At 44.5% G+C, this 20672-nt stretch overlaps 1 protein-coding gene across 1 annotated transcript in view; it reads right to left on the reverse strand.

Annotated features, from left to right (window-relative positions):
* The window catches only part of EPHB1 (EPH receptor B1), a 420917-nt gene that overhangs the window by 43054 nt on the left and 357191 nt on the right, over nt 1-20672 (reverse strand). Inside the window, exons 11-12 of the mRNA XM_059920279.1 lie at nt 11910-12157; nt 4111-4326 (exon numbers count right to left, since the gene is read on the reverse strand). Coding sequence (XP_059776262.1) covers nt 4111-4326; nt 11910-12157 — 464 coding nt within the window. The remainder of the gene's footprint in view (nt 1-4110; nt 4327-11909; nt 12158-20672) is intronic.

A 20672-nucleotide genomic window follows, 5' to 3' on the forward strand; every position in this document is an offset into this window, starting at 1 on the left:
AAGAAGGAAGAAAGCCAAGAAAGTTTTTTTGTTTGTTTTGTTTATAAAAAAGGGAGGGAAGATATTGGAAAGGAAAAGCAAGAGAAAAACCAGGTTATTTTTCTAAAATGCAAATTCATCACCTTTGAGTCATGTGTGTGCATCTGTGTACACCCCTCCCACCGCCCACCCCCACCCCACACAGAGCCCTTGAATGACTTCTCATTGCTCTAAGGAGGTAAATTCCATTACATGCGTCCAGGAGGCCCTGCCCGATGTAACTACTGCTGACCTCGTTGGTCACTTTCCCTTCTTTCTCCAAATGTCAAGCACAGGAGTCCTCTCTCAGCTCCTCTAAAATTCCACCTTCTCATTTGACACAGAGCCTTTGTATGTGCTGCTTATGTTTCTCAGTGCTCTAACCTGCCCCATTCATTTGGGTGACTTATTCTTCAAATCTCTGCTAGAGCACCATCTCCTCCTCTGGAAGCCCTCCTAATTCCCCTAGATTTAGTCAGGCTATTTTTCTTATTTATTATTTTCTTCATGCTCTCACAGAACACAGTGGCTCTTATCTCAACTGGCAATTATGCACTTATTTGTGTATGTGTCTGATTAATCTTCCTTTTCCTCATTCAAATGTGAATAATGTGAGAATAGTAATGCTGTCTCTTTTCAATCCTAATTGTGCCTCTAGATTGTAGCCCAGGATTGGTACATAGCAGATGATCAATAAATATTTTTCATGTGAATAAATTGCATTTTTAGAAATATCAATTGTTTAATCAGCAAACATGATAATTTTCTCTGTTTTGAATAAAAGGCAAAATATGGAAGAATAATATGATAAAATGTGAAGGATCCTGAAAGCTGTTAGGTTTAGTTTATAAGCTTCATCATTTAGAAGAAACACAAAATCACAGCAAATGATCTAAATACTGTGTGCAAGAAAGTAATGTGGGTAATATTTCACTTAAGAAACTTTCAATGTAAGACATATAGAGATTGTATGTTTGACTCACATTATTATTTAGGTGACTCAGGGTCATTAAAACGTTAGTCCTTCCAAATGTAGAGTAGAATTGCATTCAAAATCCATATGTGAGTGTACATGTATCACTGCATGTTTTGGAACCAGACAAAGTGATCTTAAATTGAAAAAAAAAAATTTGAAAAGAGCCAAGAATTTTTTTAAAAAGAAGAATGAAGAATAACTTACTTTATCTAAACAGTAAAACTCTTGCTAAAATTCTTGTAATCATATAGTAAAACTTCTGATAAAGTTACTATAATTAGAACAATATGGTTGGGCATAAGAATTTAAGTTGATCAATGGAGCAGAGTTGAGAATCAAAACATAGTTTATGTAAGGAACTTAACATATGACAAGGATAACATGTGATTCAATAAAATATGGAAAATATCTTCAATAAATGGTGTTGGTATAATTATCTATTCACCTGTATGAAAACAGGGTAAGAATATATGTCCTAACACATATTCAAAAACATATTTGAGAATAGCCCTGGTGTCTATCAACAAGAGAATGGATAAATAAACAATGGAATGTTACAGTAAATAAGAACAAACTACTTCTGCACACAACAATAGGAATGAATCTCACACACAGAATGCTAAGAGAAAGCAGCCAGACACAAAGAGCATCCTGATTCCACTTATGTGAAGTTCAAGAAAAAAAATCAGAACAGTGGGTGCCTCTGGGTGTGGGGTTGGGGAGGGACATGAGGGAACTTCCTGGTATGATGACAATGTTCTTTATCTTGATAGGATTTTGGGTCACACAGTTGCATGCATTTGTTAAAACTCTATAAGTGTACACTTAAGATTTGTGCACTTCTTTATATGCAAATTTTACCTTAATCAAGGAAAGAACTATAAAAAAATATTTAACTCTTATTAAAGATGTGTATGCTGAAGAGTTTAGGGGTGATGTGTACTAATATCTGCAACTTATCTGGAAATGCATCAACAAAATAGGATGGAGTGATGAATAGACAGAGGGATGGATTAAATAGTTATATGGTAAAGCAAACATAGCTAGATATTAATTCCAGAATCTATGTGGTGAGAATATGGCTGTCTTTTGCAAAATTCTATCAAGTTCTCTGTACGCTTGAAATTTTTCAAACTAAAATCTTGGGAAAAATAAATACATTTCAGGTGTACTAACTATTTAGATATAGGACAACCCCCTTCAAAAGACATTTTATAACTCTGAGAACTTTTAGAATAAACCAGAAAATCCAATAAGTAGAGGAAAAGATAGATATTTTTGACTAAATGAGTATGAACCAATTTTGCAAGCCAAAGGATATCATAAACAATATCAAAAGAACAATTGTATTCTTTTGAATTAAAAAAAATTGTATTTTTTTTGTACAGAAAAAGGTGAAGGAACTAATTGTATCATATATGGCAGAAAAAGAGTTAACATTTCTAACATAAAAAGAATTCCTATAAATTTCTAAGAAACCAGAAAATAACCCAATAATAACCCAATAAGAAAATAGGTAAATATATGTACAGATAATTAACAAAAGAAGAAACATGAATCCCAGTAACTGTGCAAAAAGACAGTAATATCTCCAGCAGTCAGTTGAAAATGCAAATTAAAACAAAATGAGGTATCATTTTTCACCTTTGGATTAGCAAATTTTAAAATATTGATTACTTTCAATGCTGGTGAGGATGTTGGACGATGGGCACCGTACATCCCTAGTGGAGTGTGAATGTTTACAGGCTTTCAAAGCAGCAACCTGTAGTAAGAATCCCCAAGAGACACACAAGACACAGAGAAATAGGCATAGTATGATCCCATTTTTATAAAATGAAAATTTTCAAATTTTTGAACAAAGAGAAAAGTGTGAAAGCAGACACATCTAATTGTTGAAACTGATGCTTCAGGACAGGGCTTGATAAACTATGGCCTAAGCACCAAATCTGGCAGGTCACCTGGTTTTTTACAGCCCATGGGCTAAGGGTGGTGTTCATACATTTTTAAAGGGTTACATTTTAAATGGTTATATAATCATGTGCATAATATACTCATTTGGCCTCTTGGCCAGCAAAGTCTAAAATATTTACTATATGGCCCTTTAGGAAAAATTTACCAACCCTTGCTTCAAGGGAATTGTAGGTTCTGAGTTAGTCTTTCCTCTCCTCTGTATTGTTTTGATTTTTATGATAGTTATGTATTGCTTCTACAAGCTTAAGGAATATAGGTAGGTAGGTAAGTAGGAAGATCAATCACTTTGGATGTTGTTGGGAATAGATGTAAGACGACAAAAGGAAACCAGGGAGACTAACTAGGAAGCTACTGTAACAGTCCAGGTGAAAAAGAATGGTGCTTAGAAATAGGGTGGGCGCACAGCAGAGGTGGGAAGAAAGGGACAGACTTTATAGAAACCTATAGGAGTAGCTGAGGGATTGGGCACGGATGGGGAGGCACAGAGAGAACTCAAGACTGATTCCTAGGTTTCAGTCATTAGTTGAATGGTGCAACCACTGAGTTGAAGAGATGGGGGAGGGGAAATTGGAGAGTAAATCAAGAGCTCTATTTTGGACCTGTGAAAGTTCTAAAGGGAATTGTGTGAACTAGGCAGCTGGACACAGATGATTAAGCTGCTTGGGCTGTAGGGAGGGAGGCTGAGCAAGAAATACAAATTTGAGAGTACTCATCATGTAGATGGTACTTAAAGCTTTCTGGAAGTGATGGAGAAAGAGAAGAGGACCAGGAGTCTACCTGGTATCACAGTGCTCAACCCAACTGCAGCCCACTCCCTGCTGACAGCTGTCTCCAATGCCACTGTCCAAATGTTTGGATTCCCCCAAATCATCCTTTCCAAAATGTCCTCTTCATGGGCCAGGAACAGCATGGCTTCAGAGGAGACACTGACCCTTTCTCACAGCCTATGCCCCAACGCTTGCCTGGACAACCAGCTACTGTAATTTCTCCTGGATGAATATTCCGCCCAGCACCTGGCTTCCCCCAGTGGATAGATGAGATCTGGTCCCAGTCCCTCCCAGTATTGTCTGCCATGGGTCCCTGCCATGAGCAGCCACCTTTCATCCCTGTCATACTTTGACCCGAGAAGACGCAGAAGGACTCACCAAGGAGCTGGTGTAGGTGGGGTCTGAGGTGTCGTCCTGGAGGTAGCGGGAAAGGCCAAAGTCAGACACCTTGCACACCAGGTTACTGTTGACCAGAATGTTCCTCGCAGCCAGATCCCGGTGCACGTAGTTCATCTCGGCCAGGTACTTCATGCCCGCGGCGATGCCCCTCAGCATCCCCACCAGCTGGATCACCGTGAACTGTCCATCATTTTGCTGTAATAAGACACCAAGGGCAACCAGATCAAGATGGGCTTCAGTGGTTAAGCAGAAGCTGAGGTGCCAGGGCCCCACTGCCTTCTCCCTTCTGACTCCCATTCTCCTCCCTCTCCTTGAACACTCTGCCTTCTCCTTGCCAAGTCTTGTGGATTTCATCTCCAAATTACGTCTCAAAGCCATCCACTCTTCTCCACCTTCACTGCCACCATTCTAACCAACTCATCATCATCCGTCACCTGTAACAGCCTCCCTCCACCTGCCCCCATCCCAATCCATTCTCTAAGGGCAGCTAGAGCCATCCTCGTAAGACGGAAATCAGGTCACATCACTGAAGCGCTCTAACGGCCTCCCACTGCATTAAGGGAAAGTGTCAAATTCCTCAGTGTGGCCCACAGGGCCCCATGGGATCAGCTACTGCCTCACCTTATGCCACTTTGTCCTGCACTCCTGCGCTAAAGCCACAGTGACTGGCGACTTTTCAATCCTCTCCCTGGCCAAGCCCTTCCTGCCTCAGGGCCCTTACACATGCTGTTCCCTCTGTCTTTTCCCCACAATCAACACCTACTTGCTTTAGGTATCCACTTAAATGTCACTCCCTCAGAGAGGATGTCTCTGTAGCCAGTCCCCTCCCCCCCACATAATTAGCACTTTCTTACTACTATCCTTCAGTGCCTGCTCTTATTTTCCTTCTTAGCATGTATCACAAAGTTTAGTTGTGTGTGTGTGTGTGTGTCTGTCTGTCTGTCTCTGCTACTTGACTCTAAGCTCTTTGAGACAAGAACCCTCCCTCTTGCAGTCACCATAGCATTCCCAGTGCTGAGAACGTTTGAGTAGACAGATGTAGCTCGATAAACATATGCTGGATGAATGGCTGGTACATCTCTTCTTGTCTCCAGAATTAAATGTTTATGGTGTCTTGCTCGACAGTGGATAACACACCTGCCTCAGAAGGCTGGATGGTCAGGAGAAGCGCACACACTGTGTCTGGCTTGTGGACTCTCCCTCCCAGTGAATGGGAACTGTAGCTGCCCCTCCTCCTGCCAGCCTGAAGTGCTGCCTTCTCTCCAATCACAATTTCTTACCTGGATGCCCTCCTTCCTCCATGGTTAGAGGGCAGGCTCTTCTGTGAGTGAATGTGTGCCTTCCTCCACCTCCCCAAAGCCCCTGAGTCTGGGCTCTGCACACACTGGTTACATCAGCGGACCTTGGGCCATGCTGCCAAGAACATATTTTCCCAACTAGTCCAGCCCCAGCTGCTCCCTAAAGGGTTATGAGTTGTATTGTGTAAACAGAGCATGGCCCAAGCATTGAGATGCTCTGAGTGGGGGAGAGGGGGGAGGAGGCGGGGCACCCTGGGCTAGTCCAGTTACTGCTGAACAAAGACCTTGGGCAAGGCAGTCCCTCCCTCTGCCCCAGGGTCCTCCTGTGAAATGCAGGAAGCATAAACAGTGTGAGGAGTTCCCATTTATTGAGCACCTACTGTCTGTGAGATGGTACCCAATGCACTCACATGCATTATTGTCTCACTAATATGTATGGGACACATCATTTATGCATGAGCTCCTGCAAAAGTAATTTTCTATGCAAAAATAAGTAAAGAAAAATAAAAGAGCTGTTATAAAAATACACTATTTATTAGGGGAAAATAATCCAACAATTGAAAAGTCTAACAACGGTAGCATGAACTGTTGAAGACTTTGTTCCTCATGCAAGATTGCAAGCCCGAGGGTTGGTTATGCCCCTCGCTCAGTTGAAGGAGTGGAGCAAACTGGCACTCCCTCCACTCCTTCCTGAGCCCCCAACCCCCACCAGAAGGAGGACCCCCAAACACACTGAGTTTGACATACTCCAAGTTCCAAGTTCTCACTCAAACCTTAACCACCTCCCAATCTGCCCAGAATGCTTCCTCTGCAATATTTGCTTCTAACCAACTCCAAAAGAAAGTGCAGAGCTGCTTTTTGGAAACTGATTGGTTTTCAGCACATGGTGCCCATCTGCCAGAGCTGGATGTGCCGTGAGTGATGCAAATCTTGCTCACTAATGAACTTCACTCCACACCTCCCTGAGAAGCTAGCCCAGATTTCCCCAGCACCATAATTTCTCTAAGTAGGTCTCTAGGGATCTGCCTCCCCAGAAAGTTGTCATACGACTTCCGTATATTAGAAAATATATTTCAGCCACATGTCCCAAGGGTCAGATTTTTTCAATTCAGTTTGTTCCTTCTCCTCTGTAAGTGGAGACAACAATGTGGTTAAAAATAAATGTCTCCCTACAGAAGCCCACTTGTAGACAGATGTTGGGGAGGGCACCGGTGCTGGTTGGAAGCAGCTTTTCCAAGAGCAGTGTTGAAAGCTTTTGCAGATTTGTGTCTATGTTTCTACTTTAAGTCATTAAAGACTTCACTGAGCTGCTTCATTTTCTGATTTGTTTGAATGTTTAGATCAGTCATCTTATAGATTCTGGTGTCGACAAACGGCAAAAAGTGATTAAAAGTTCAGGCTTTGGAGCCAGACAGACCATGGTGGGTCTGGGCTCTGTCTCTCACTGGCTACATGCTCTTGGGCAAGTTATTTAACCTCCAGAGCAGTGATTCCCACATCTGTAAAATAAGAACAGAGTGCCCATTCTTCCTGAGATTTGAGATTCAAGGTTAAATGAGATAATACATGTGGAGGGCTTAGCTCAGTGCCCCATGAATACTAAGACAGCAGCAATGACTGCTGGAATTATCAGCAAGGCCATAATGTCTCACAGATCAGCTCTCCCATGAACCCCAGATGCCTGGTGAGAGAGATGGAGGACACCTTGGACGAGGACTGCAGGTTCCTCCTGGCTTCCTGGGTGTGTGGGGCAGACATCCTAGGATCACTGCCCTCAGAGAGCTTAGTTCACAGGGCATTCTGAGCTCAGCAGTTTGGCATCTGTAATAATCATCCCCACCCTAACTGTAGTAGGAACTAATAATGCAGGCCTGAAATTAGGATCAATTAATCTACAAACTCTGATTTCTTCCCTTCTTGGCCTTTGAGTGGCAAGTCATACTTCATGGAATATGTTTTCATCCTTAACCCCAGTCCTGTGGAGTAGGCAAGGCAGGCAATATTACATTGTTTTCATAGAGAAGATAAAGGAAGTCCAGAAAGTTTAAGTGATCATCCTTAAATCACTCTGTGTGATTTTGAGTTATAACAAGAATCTAAGTCCAAACAGCAAATTGCTTCTCCATTTACATTTCATCTTTGATCAATTGGTAATGGCTGTCTCAAATGTTGTGTGGAGAAGTCTGTGTATAAGCTTTGTAGGAAGAAGATCTATGATTGATTTATGATGTCTGCCATGGCCATAGAAATAGAAAGTAGAAATGTATACCACAAATATGCTACTTTATCTGAATCTTTTATAATTCTTGTCCAGTGCCTTTTCCACTGGAAAATGCTGACTCTACAACACATTTTCTTTAGAATCTGCAGGAGAATCAGATATCATGATAAGACAGTCATACCTGTTGCATCCATAATCTTGGAAACTTAGAGATATAAACATATTAAGATTTTCTGACATGTCCAGCTGTTTTATGTTCACTTCATTGATATAAACTCCCCAAAAAGAACTTTCAGAGATATGAGCATCAGCATACAAAGATAAACAAGACAGAAAAAGAAAAACAGATTTCTTAGAACTTTGGGAAAGGATGTGATTCTATGCTGAGCACATGGTAAAACACAGTTTGTAGAGGAAATACAGGCTGGGTGAAGTGATTTAAAGTTTCTTCCTTTCATGAAGTGCTTTCTGCTGAAATTGCTTTTCTGCAAATTCACTGAAGCCACTTGCTGGCCCTTTTATTAGCCAGGAAGGATTTAGGTATTTCAACTTTCATTGACAAACCCACTTTAGGAAATGAAACCCTTATTTGATTTGTTTGAAGAGAATGAATCATAGATTTTTTTTTTTCCTTACCTGAAAGAGCCCTTTCAAAATCATCCAGCTCAATGCCTTTAGTTTATAGATTGGGAAATTGAGTTAACGGATTTGCTCAAGGCCACAGGGTGACTCATAGCAGAGCCCAAAGCTGGGCCTCAGTCTCAGAACTTGCAACCTGGTATTCTCTTTCTGACAACTGGCTTGCTGTCCTCTAGCTCCAGCCCATGAATGAGCATCCCATGAATGATAAATGTCCCCATTTGACATTGCTCAGTGACTTCCAAGAGTCTTTCAGTCATGACCATCTGTGAATGAACCAGCAGTAACCACAAGGCCAAGCTTTAGCCACGAAGGCCTTATGGAGCAGGTCGACCTTCTTGGCTAAGGCATAAGGCATTGAGGAGGGCTTCAGGGTTTGTGCCTAAGATTATGGAAGAGCTACCAGGTTGAATCCCCTGAATCTGAGTGCCAAGAAGGAAGTATTTAATTATGGATTTGCAGTCTACCTAACCCATGGCACAGACATTTTTTAAAAAATGGATAATTATGAACCTACTGAATGTGTGGTTAAAGAATAATGGTGTTTCCAATCCCTCCAGAATGTGAAGAATTCTGAGTCCTGCAATGAGTGAGGAGCAGCGAGCAGACTGTGAGAAGCCCTTTCCGATGTGCTCCCTGGACCCTCGATGCCCAGAGCCTCTGAGACACCGATCCAGAGCTGGAGTTGTGGTCACTCTCCAAAGCCACCACGTCTGGTGTGAAAGGAACAGTGGGGGGTCGGGGAGGAAGCAGGTGCACAAATTGAAGACTAACCTTTTTCCTTTCTTCTCTGAATGGTGATCTTAAAAGTATACTACCTCCCAGAAGATGGACCTTGCAGGACGGAACTGATGACCCACTTTTCAATTTTATCAAGAAGCAAATACATCAATTAATGCTGCTATGCTCCAGGGTTTGGTAGTAAGGCTGAAATTAGATTTATAGATTACCTGCCTCCGTGCCGGGCGGGGAGTCGGACATGCTTCATTTCCCTCAGCTCCCAGCACTGCCTGCTCTGGCCGCTCCCTTCTGGCCATCCTTTCCCCTCTATTTCCCTGTGCTCCTCTCTCGCCCCTAGCTTTTCTCCCACTGCCTGGGCCGCATTGTCATGAAAAATCACTGGCATCCAACCTGCCCCCATGTTCTGCTCCCCCAAAATGGAACAGGTGTGTGCAGAGCAGCGGTGCGGGGTTCTGATTTTCCGCAGCCTCCTGAGAATGAATCTTCCTGTTCACCTGTGCGTTCCAGGGAAAGAGTCTGACCACAGTCTCCAGATCGCGTTGAGAGTCTCTGTGAAGCACAGACAAGTGACTTGCAGGAAATAATTGACTCCTGATAGGTCCGGAGGCTGGCTCCAGAAAATACTTTTCCTTCTAACATTACCTCCTATTCACGTTTATTTGGCTGACACAAGAGGTCTGGCTACAAGGACAAGAGACCGTGTACACTCAGCAGGCTCCATCTCTCCTGCCATGCCCAAACGCTTTTGCTCCAGAAACCGTTCTTCATTCAACTAGCCTCGACCCGGTGCTCAGTGTGCTAGGTACTGGGGTTTCAAAATACAAAGCATAACCCACACCCTCAAGGAGGCTGTACCAGGCAAAGTACGTGGGGCCCATCACCTACATCAGCTGTCCCACACCCCACCAAACAAAAGCCACTACTGCCTAACGACCCAGACGAGGCATAACGTGTGTGCTCCCCCTGCAAAGGTGGCTTCAGTATGCACACATGCAGCTTCTAGACACGTCTTCAGCTCCCCTTCCACACTGCAGCCCCTAAGCTCTGCTTCTGAGCTTTGGAGCCACCAGGCAGCTGCTGACAGATTACCGAATAGGTCACGCTGACTTTGGCCTATGCACACACAGCTCCACTGTTCTGTGAGCCTACCTGCCCATTCCTGACCTGTCTGGCAAATTCCTCCTTCTCCAATATCAGAGAAATTCTCTCTCTTCCTTGAAGGCTTCCCTGGCTTCCTCAGGAAGGTTTCAGTTCTTCTTTATGTGATACCTCTATACTTCATGTACGGAAACAAAAAGTATAATCCAGGCAGATGATTGCTGGAAGATTTGGGCACTAAGGTCCTGGGGGTCAGAGGCATTTATGCAGGTTGTATTCTCTAAAATGGATATAACAGGACCTCCCATCCCTTATGTGTAAGAAGGCTGCTGTCCCCCATCAAGATGTGGGGCATGTTTCTTCCCCTTGAATCTGGATGGGTCCATCAATGTGGTTGAAGGATGCTGTGTGACATTTCAGGCTAGGTTACAAAACTGATACAGCCTCTGCCTTCTACTCTTGGGATGCTTGTTCTTGGGACCCAGCTTGCTGTGAGGAAGACCTAGTCAGCCAGGTGGAGAGATGCCAGCTGATACCCAGCATCAACCATGGGACAGATGAATGAATGAGGCTTCTGACGATTCCAGGCCTTAGCCCTTGAGCTGCTCCTGCTGACAACACAGGGAACAGAGAGGTCTCCACCGAGACCTGCCCAATTTGCAGATTTGTGAGCAAACCAAATTGCTGTTGGGCTAAGTCACTAAAATCTTGGGGTGATTTGTTCCACAGAATTAGAGCAATGTCTCTCTCATCAATATAGACCCAGTTCCCAGCACAGGGCACCTCATGACTGTTTCAATGAGACTCTACAAATGGTCCTTTGATCTTCAGCCATAGCTACTGTTTGGTAGCTTTGGTGATATGCATACCTGGCTACTTAGTATTACTCTGAAGCCCTTGCTCAGAAGGTCCTGCCCCATTCTTTGATGCCGCTCCCTGCACCCTCTTGCTCCCAGGCTGCCCAGCTGCCCCTTTGGTCCGAGGCAGGCCCTGCTCTGCGGCCTGTGGTCAGACAGCTTCTACCCTCCAGACATGAGCACCTTGGCCACGCTCACTCACCCCCTCTCTGAATACCTCTGGGATGCCTCACAGAAGTGAAAATGCTTCCATTGTGGCTGCATGTGGGCATGTTCTGACAACGGTCCTTTACAGACCACCTGGCCACAGGCCTTCAGGGACCCGCACCTCTGCCGCAGGTGGTTGGGAGCCATAGTTCTCCATCAACTCCAGGAAAGACTTGTGGACGCCTGTGACACACTCTTCCCCTGACCTGCGCAGAAGTGCCTCCTCAGAGGCCGGGATGCCCAGGCGTCAGAAAAGGGCAACCTGTTTTATCTCTGAACTGTGAACTAAGAGAGCTATCTGGGAGGGCGTCTATGCTGGGGAAGAGGCAGAGCTGGCCACTGGCATCTGCGTGAATCACGCAGGACAGCGTAGCGGCTGGAAGTCTCTTCAGTCTCTTCAATGACACCGATGACCATTCTCCGTCCTCCTCTATTCACTCTTACTCAACCAGCAAGCACTTATCCAGGCCTGGCTCGATGCCGTCCTACTGCAGAGGGGTCCACATGCTCTGCTTTGTTCTTTCCTTTCAGCAGCAAATCTGTTAACCTCGCTAACATCTTCAACGCCCACCCGCATTTCATCAGGGATTCCTGAGCGGCAGGTTGTCCTCACACGGACACTTCTCCCCAGCCCACTACGGTCTGCCAGCGTCCAGCAGTGCCAGCATCATCCATGCTTTTGCCCTGAGGAGTAAAGGTGAGCTGAGCTGCTCTTACCCTGAGGAAAGAATCCAAAGCGCCATTCTCCATGAACTCTGTGATGATCATGACCGGCCGACTCTTGGTGACCACGCCTTCCAGGCGAATGATGTTGGGATGGTCGAACTGGCCCATGATGCTCGCCTCGCTCAGAAAGTCCCGTCGCTGCTTCTCCGAGTACCCAGCCTTCAGTGTCTTGATGGCCACGTAGATTTCCCTCTTGCCTGGAAGTTTCAAACGCCCCTTGTACACCTCTCCAAACTCTCCTGCAACAAGAACGCAATTATTACTCACTTCCTTCTGTCTGTGGAACCATGAAGGGAGGCAGCTTGTCAAGAACAATGGTGCTCCAAGTGGAACGGTGATTAAGGTGGCAGAAAGGAAATAGTGTCCTCTCACTGTAACTGTGACATCCCAGCGCTAAGCAGTTCACGGCAAACACAGAAGGAATACCCAAATATGTTCTTTACCTCGGATCTCAGCATGGGTAACTAAAGTGAAATTTCAGACTCTGTATGGGTTTGTTTTTCCTCAGGTTTGGTTTTTCATTTGTATCCCAGCTGAACAATTGAAATGAAATGGTCAGTTTCACTGTGGCAGAATCATAATTCATTTTTAGCAGAGCCTAGTGCAAGAATGTCCAGGGGCTATGGGATACGTTCAGGTACTTTAGTCCTCTGAATGAGATGTATAGCGTTTATGTTCCTACATTGCCCTGAAAGTGTTTGTGTCTATTGGGTCCCTCGGAAAACAGAAACTGAGGAGTTAGGAAGGTAAGTTAGCAGGCACTGTGCAGGATAAAGGGGAGAGAAGTAGGATTGCCAAAGTCCCAGATCATGGTGCAGACCTGACTTTATGAAAAGAAGGAGGAAGCAGGAGTGGGCAAGGAGAGGCCCAGATTGCAGTGCAGACCTGGTTGATGCAGACCTGACAGTCTCATCTAACCCAATGAGGAGCTTCAGAATAAAGAGTGACCGTTCCAGAAAGGCCCAGGCCCTAGCATCCCACCGTGCTCAGTCACTGACTGGGGCTGCCAGAAAGAGCTGGGTCCCTGCGAGAAAGCCGAGGCAGATCTTGAAGGCGCTGCAGCAGGAGGCTGGCAGCTACCTGCACTCCTGGCAGCTGAACAGTAAGTGGCTTTTTCAAGCAGACACGAGCTGCACACCTCCACGGGTGCCACAGCATTTAAACATTTTTGCAGTAAAATCACCAAGAGTAAAAACAATTCTGGTGACACTATTTCACAGCTGCTTAAAAAATCTGTTGAATCCCATTCAACGTGCTTTCAAAAGTTATCTTATGATTTAACTTGGTTTTGTAACTTCAGTTCTTTCATGTGAAGCAGTTTAGAATCTACTTGTAAGTGCATCGCAGAAACGGGTGTCAAAGGCCTGATAGGAGAAACATGGCTTTCTGCTGGGAAAACTTTCTTTCTCACTTTCAGCTTCTGGAAGACGATGATGGAGCAAACTGTGAGCAATCAGATACGTTACTGACCGAATTAGAAAAGCAAGTTAACATCTGTGATTTAGTTGGGAACTTCTTGTATTTTCTGCTGCATAGGTTGGAAGGAAGCTGCCTGAAAGGCCTTTGGATGCAAAACTGCTCCAGAGTCTATGGAACTTGTTAGAATCTAAGGCTGGAGTAGAGGTTGGCTTAAGCACCATTAGGAAGATTTCAGCACGGACCTAAGATAGACAGCATGTGTAATACTGGTTTTGACATGAGACCACAACTGTCTGAGGTCAGACCAAGTCTCATTCACGTCCGTAGCTTGTACACACCACTGCAGTGTCTGGTACATGGTAGGTATGCCAATAAAAGTTGGGGTATCTTATTTATTATTATTTGCTTGGCTTTGTTCATTCTTGGGTTACAAACTGCTGGAGGCTCCAAAAGAAGTGGAAGTACCAGTATTTACATTTTTACAAAAGACTGTTTATGGCAGCATCTCCTTCAACAGCCAAACACCATATGACCATAACCAGGGGGATGGCTGGAAAGGGACAGCCATCCTGCAGAATGCTATGAGTTACTGAAAACTAATAGATGAGTGAGATGTATTGGCTTCAAAAATGTCTGCATTAGTGCTAAGTGAAGCAGAAAAGAAGAGAAAGTTATATTAATAGAATGTGGTCTGTAGAATATGCCCGTAGGGGGGTGGTGTATACCAAAAAAAAAGATTATGGAAAAAATTCATAGCAAATTTATTTTCAACTTCAAATTATTTTAAAAATTGGTTACACTAGAATGGTGGGAATAGGAATGGGGAAGTATGGATTAGTAAACTTTAGTTACTTTTATGTTTAAATTGTTACAATAAGCATTGTCTTTGCAGTTCAAATGAGTAAAATTTAAAGAAAAGTACTGAATAACAACCACCTGTCATATATGTGTGTGTTTCTCTATGTATATATATTTGTGTAGAGTATGTATATGTATGTATGTATACATACTTGTGTATATACATGCATATGTGTATGTGTCTATATGCATGTGTGCGTATATTATACATATGGATATGTCTCTATATATTTTTTTATGTATATATATGTGTCTGTGTATAGAGATATATGGAATCCATCTCTCTGACACCTCCACCTAGTAGGTATTCAATAACTATGAGCTGAATGAATACAGATTGCATATTTAATAAGTATACTAATTGAAGAATATCAGTATTTCTTCCTTGTTGTCATACTAATGAGTTCTATTTTCTTTTAGTAAAAAGACACGGTTGAGAGTGAGGGGAAAGTATGTTAATATTTCTTCTTGGGGGAGATAGTGCACCAAAATGTCTTGACTACCTGCTCTGTGCCAGGTACCGTGCTGGGCTCTCTGCATGTCTTAATCCTCACAGCACCTTCGTGAGCTGGGTATTATCATGCCCCTTTTACTAATAAGGAAACTGAGGCACGAAGAAAACATGCCTCAAACCCCACATGTGTGAGGCAGAGCCAGGGATACTCCCCAGGCCTATCCCTTTTCCTGCCATACCGCCTCTCAGAAGGTGTGTTCGGTTAGCAGTGAAGTCACAATGCAGGGACCACTGTGATCCAACTGTGCAAGTCCTAACCATTCATATGCAGTTACTGTTATAGTGACTCAGTAACCAGGGAACAGCAAACACAGTGCGATTGTGACAAGCTGGGATCTGGGACCCTTTGCTGCACTACTGCAGTGCTTGCACCTGGACACACCTCTCCTCAAGCAACAAAATACAAAGAAACTGTATCGGACTAAAAATAACTGCATGCATGCGCAGTTTGGGCAAAATTATGGACAAAAGATACAAAGAGACCAAAAAACCCAACTGCCACTTTTGCAGAGCCCGGAGCGAGAGCAAGGAGTCAGGAGCAAAAGCAGGGTACCGCGCGTGCCCCCTGCACACCACACCTCCTAAGGGGTGGGCAAAACACCTAAGCCACCCCTCCGGCCCGACCCCTGTACACACACCATATAAGGAACAAGCTCGCCCCTCCTGAGGGAGCTAGCAAGCAGGGAAACTGTTGTTTGTTCTCACTGCCCTCTGCTGTAGCAGGGGTCACAGTAAAGCCTTGCCTGAATTTCTTGTCTGGCCTCTAGTCAATTTTTATTGATTGGGGAAGGCCAAGAACCCTGGCTGGTATCAGGACTACCTTACAGACAAATATCATATTCATGGAAAGTTCCTGCCCGGCTAGTCAGATGAGATCAGAATATTTAGGAATCAGAATATTTATCAATTTCTACACATCAGTCTGGGGAGTGTGTAAAAGTGCCCCAGGTGAATCTGCTATTCCCCACAACATACACATAAACTCCCCAGTTGAGGACTTCTGTTATATACCAGCGTTCCCGAAGTTGGCTGCCCACTGCAACCCCCTGGGAAGCTTACAAAGCACCGAGGCCTGGGTCCCACCTCCAGGAATTCTGTTTAGTTGGTCTGGATGCAGCCTGGGCATGGACATAGTTAAAAGCTGCTCACAGGAGCAGCTACGTAATTTGCAGGGCCTGGTACAAAATGAAAATGCAGGACTCCCTGTTCAAAATTTATTAAGAATTTCAACACTGTGACAGCAGAGCATTAAACTAAGTGTGGGCCCTGCTGAGCATGGGATTCCATGCGACCACACAGGTCCCATGAAGCCAGGCCTAGCTGCCCAGGTGGTTCTGAGGAACAGCCAACGTTGAGAGCCATGGGTCTGAACCACCCAAGCGTATTTCAAACGGATTAGGGAACTGCTAAAGGCCCTGGAGTACCTGGAATTCATCCCTACACCTTTGAATTCATTTGAAAGCAGTGCTTGCCTACAAGCTGCCTTTCACTGCACAGGGCCTGACACATAGTGTGGGCTTTGTAGCTGTGAGCGGAGAGAAAGAAGAGAATGAAGCAAGAAATCAATGAAGGTGTGGCTTTGCAAAGTCGTTATCTGTGTAGAACAGTGTGGGCTACGTACATTCGTTTCCTAATTGACAAATGTCATGTCATTGTTTAATCTTTGTGGCTGACTGGTCTTCATGTGCAGTGTTCCTAATACTTTAGCTCTAAATTATATCCTCTGTAGGGGTCTCATCATATAGCTTTTTGAAATTATAAAATAAAAATGTGCTCTCCTGAGAGGATTTTTAGGGCAGTGAAATTACTCTATATGAAATTAAATGGTGGATACACGTCATTATACATTTGTTCAAATCCATAGAATGTACAACATCAAGAGTGAACCTTCACTATGGACCTTGGGTGATAATGATGTATCAGTGTAGGTTTATCAATCGTAACCCATGTACCACTCTGCCAGGGGATGTTGATAATGGAGGAGGCTATGCATGTGTGGGGCAGGGCGTATATGGGAAATCTCTGTACCTTCCACTCAATTTTGCTGTGAACCTAAAACTGCTCTAAAAAATAAAGTCTTTTTAAAAAAGAAAGTGCTCTCCTTGGGTAGGGAGAGATGGGTTCTGTATCATTACTGCTCTTGGAAATCTGCTCTATAATCACTGGAAAGCAGTGGCTTAAAGGATGGTGATTCTGTAAAAATAGCTCTTTTCCTGTGTCTGACAAAGAAATGACTTCATATTCCCCAAGCCCGGAGGTTTTCAAACCACCAACTGCAAAGGAAGTCACTTAATCCACAGTCCTTACTCGGAGGCTGTGCTCCACCCTGTAATTAAGTGGCCCTCATTGCAGCTGGGGCAAACTCTGGCCAGAAGAAGAAACTCTGGAGGAAGAAGCTTGAGTCTACACCATCCTCCCTTCCTTCTCCACCCGCTGGACTTGGGGCAGGGTGCTTCTCTTGTTCAGCCTCAGCTTTCTCAGCTCTGTTGGATAAAAGGAACTGATCAACTGTGGGGCCTTCCTAACAGGGCGTAAGGTCTCTGAAAAAGTGCTTTGTAAACTACACACTGTTGGAGACACAGGTGGGTAGTGATTTTAAAAAGACAAGCCAGGGGTAGAGAGTGGGGTGGGAAGTGAGGGTAGGGTCATGGGGTAAGGAGTGGGGATGGGTAGTGGAAGAGAAAAGGGAGCAAACGTAGGTTTCTGCAGCCTAGCGGGACTTGAAGGAGGCTGATCCAAGACACAGCAGAGCATCTTGCCAGGGGTGCTGGGAAGTTTCCCTGCCAGGTATCTGGGCATGGAGAGTGTCTTCAGGTAAGCCCGGGGCGTTAAAGTCTGGGGGCTCTGGCCCCCTAGCACCGCCACAGACCCCTAGGGAGTGAGAGTCGATGGGCCCTTTCTAGTAGCAAACAGAAAACCAAGACCTTGTGTCACTTGCAATCTGACTGCTGTCACCTGTGATCTTTGACTTCAGGTTCACATACTTTGCTCAGGGAACTATTTTTGTTTTTTGGACACCTTTCCTGTCATTAGGGCCAGAACTTGAGGTCTGTGGTGCTTCGATTTGCCATGATCTGAACTCTATAGAGCTTCCTTTCATATGAGCTCCAAAACATGACCATCCATTTTTCATCTTTTTTTTTTTTTAATTTTTTTTAAAATTAATTAATTAATTAATTTTTTATTTTATGGCTGTGTTGGGTCTTCGTTTCTGTGCAAGGGCTTTCTCTAGTTGTGGCAAGCGGGGGCCACTCTTCATCACGGTGCGCGGGCCTCTCACTATCACGGCCTCTCTTGTTGCGGAGCACAGGCTCCAGATGCGCAGGCTCAGTAATTGTGGCTCACGGGCCCAGTTGCTCCGTGGCATGTGGGATCTTCCCAGACCAGGGCTCGAACCCGTGTGCCCTGCATTGGCAGGCAGATTCTCAACCACTGCGCCACCAGGGAAGCCCCATTTTTCATCTTTTTAAGAAAAATTCTTAATGCCTAAAAAATATTTTCAACAAATGAAGCATTAGTATTATATTTATTTATTTTTATTTTGGCTGCACCGTGAGGCTTGCGGGATCTTAGTTCCCCAACCGGGGACTGAACCCGGGCCACGGCAGTAAAAGCACTGAGTCCTAACCACTGGATCACTAGGGAACTCCCCAGCATTATATTTAAAATAGATACTTACAGGAAACGACTGGGTAGTGGTTATGGTTGGTTCTCTCTATACAGTTCGTTGACTGATAGTAATTGCAGCCGACCTAACTTTGGTCTGGCTGTACTGTGATTGGCACACATCTTTGCAGCTGACCTTGGACCCTCTCCTACAGCCAAACAACCTCTTGGCTAGGACTGGCACTAAACTAGCTCCAGCTTCGTGCCAGGTTAGTGCCAGTGATTCTTAGCAGTTGTTCTCAAGGTGTGGCTCCTGTCCAAAGGCATCAGCATCACCTGGAAACTTGTTAGAAAATGCAGATTTTCAAGCCCTATTTATACCCAGCTGGATCAGAAGTTTAGTCCAGGGCCCCGTGACTTGGGTTTCAACTTGCCTCCAGGTGATTCTGATGCCTGGTTCCAGTTTGAGAACCATGGCCCTCAGGGCTGTCAGCTGAGTATCATTTTGCCAGTTCCTGTCACTGCCCTCCCGGACAGCTGCTGAAATTATTCCCTACAAGTTTCAGCTCCTTGACAAAGTGAGGAAGAGAGAAAAAATGGCTCAGCAGCATTAAATGCCTCAACTATTACATATAAAATCAGAAGGAAAGAATTTTCAATTTTTGAAAATGAAACATCCAGCCTGCCAGCAGGCGTTTCAAGCACTAGCTGTTGGCTATGTGCAGCGTGGATCTACACACAATTGCAGTCTTCTTTTTTTTTTTTTTTTTTTTTAGCAGCATTGTGAAGTCACAAACTGCCTTAGGGAGGGAAAAAGGAAAGCAGAGCTTCTCGCTACTAGTTCAAGCTTCCACCGGAAAAGAAACTTTTAAAGAATTAATTTAAACTAGGTTTTTAAGTATGATTTCCAGCAAGTTTTCACACTGTCCTGTGCAAGATAGGTTATGGCTAACCAGGGACAGTAAAACCATGGCAGGCATTCCACCACCTCCTGTCCTTGCACCCAGGACAGACATTACTAATTGATCACAACCCTATTTCTCCTCAGCAGAATTCCCCAGGTACCCATTACCAGGCTACTGGAGTTGGCAAATGAGATGGAATCTAATTAATAGCCACGGTGCCCACAATACCTAATACCTAGATGGCGAGAGTAAACCTAGTTTTCTCTTTTCTCATAGCTTCTTGTGGTCATTAGACAACCACATACCTAGATATTACTTATTTTCTTAATATAAGCAAGCACATATAATTTAAAATGCTGAATATCTTGGCCCTCATTGTTATTCTTCTTAAGGAAATTACTGATCATACTAGAATAGGAGGACCAGAGGATGGGACAAGGGTATTCTAGAAAGAACATGCTCTCCCCAGGGCATCTTTGTGGCACCATCATATGGGCATACTGAATTCTAGGAGAGTCCTGTCATTCCCAGCCAAGAGGCTTGGGTATTCCAAACTGCTAGCTAGAGTTTGCCATCAGAAGCAATGTCTCTATACTTAGCTGTCATTTTCCAGAACAGTGACAAAAGTGGCAGGTAGTGTGGGAGTTACGTTCACCAGACTAAGATCAACCTTATCTGGGTTTCAGTTTTTGCTCTACCATTAACTCAGTCCAACCAGTAGCATGGCCTTTGGCAAGCTGTTCACTGAATGTGGATATCCTTACCAGTCTACAAATGCATGCACGTGCACAGATGTGTGTGCACACACACACACACACAAACTAACACACAGGGCTAACAGGGCCATTATGAGAGTTGAATGAGACAATGCTTGTAAAGTATATACATGTTGAGTGCATGGCAGTTATATTAATCATACTTATAGACAATATCTATTTGATTTCCTCCTCTGGAAACCCTTCCTGCTGTGACTCTCATCCAGTATGAGGCTACCCTCATCCTGCCCATCCTCGCTCTGAGTGAGCCCAAGAGAGTCAGGCTGGCAGGTGACTTTCTACCAAATCATCCCCAAGAAACACATCCTCTTCTTCAAAGAGAAATGGTGGGCCTTGCTGGCCCCATTCCATCCATATACATCACAAATTCCCTCTCCGCAGCTCTGCTCACCCAGCCCTCTCACCTCAAGCCTCTTTCCCCTTCAAGGTAAGCCATCCACAGACATGCTGGACCAGCAGCTGCTGAGTCAGGGGAAGGTGTGTTTATTAATTAAAATACAACTGGCATGTGTCCCCCTGGATGACCCCTTATGGTGACACCTCTACCTATATTTTCATGCATTTGTCATGCTCAGGGCTGCTACATACAGTTATGTAGGTTGCACACTGCATGACCCAGGAGCACCATTCATGCTGTAGAGCCCAATTAGACATGGCAGCCCTGCTTTATGCTCTG

This window comes from Balaenoptera ricei, chromosome 4 (genome assembly GCF_028023285.1).
Source record: "Balaenoptera ricei isolate mBalRic1 chromosome 4, mBalRic1.hap2, whole genome shotgun sequence".
NCBI lineage: Eukaryota > Metazoa > Chordata > Mammalia > Artiodactyla > Balaenopteridae > Balaenoptera > Balaenoptera ricei.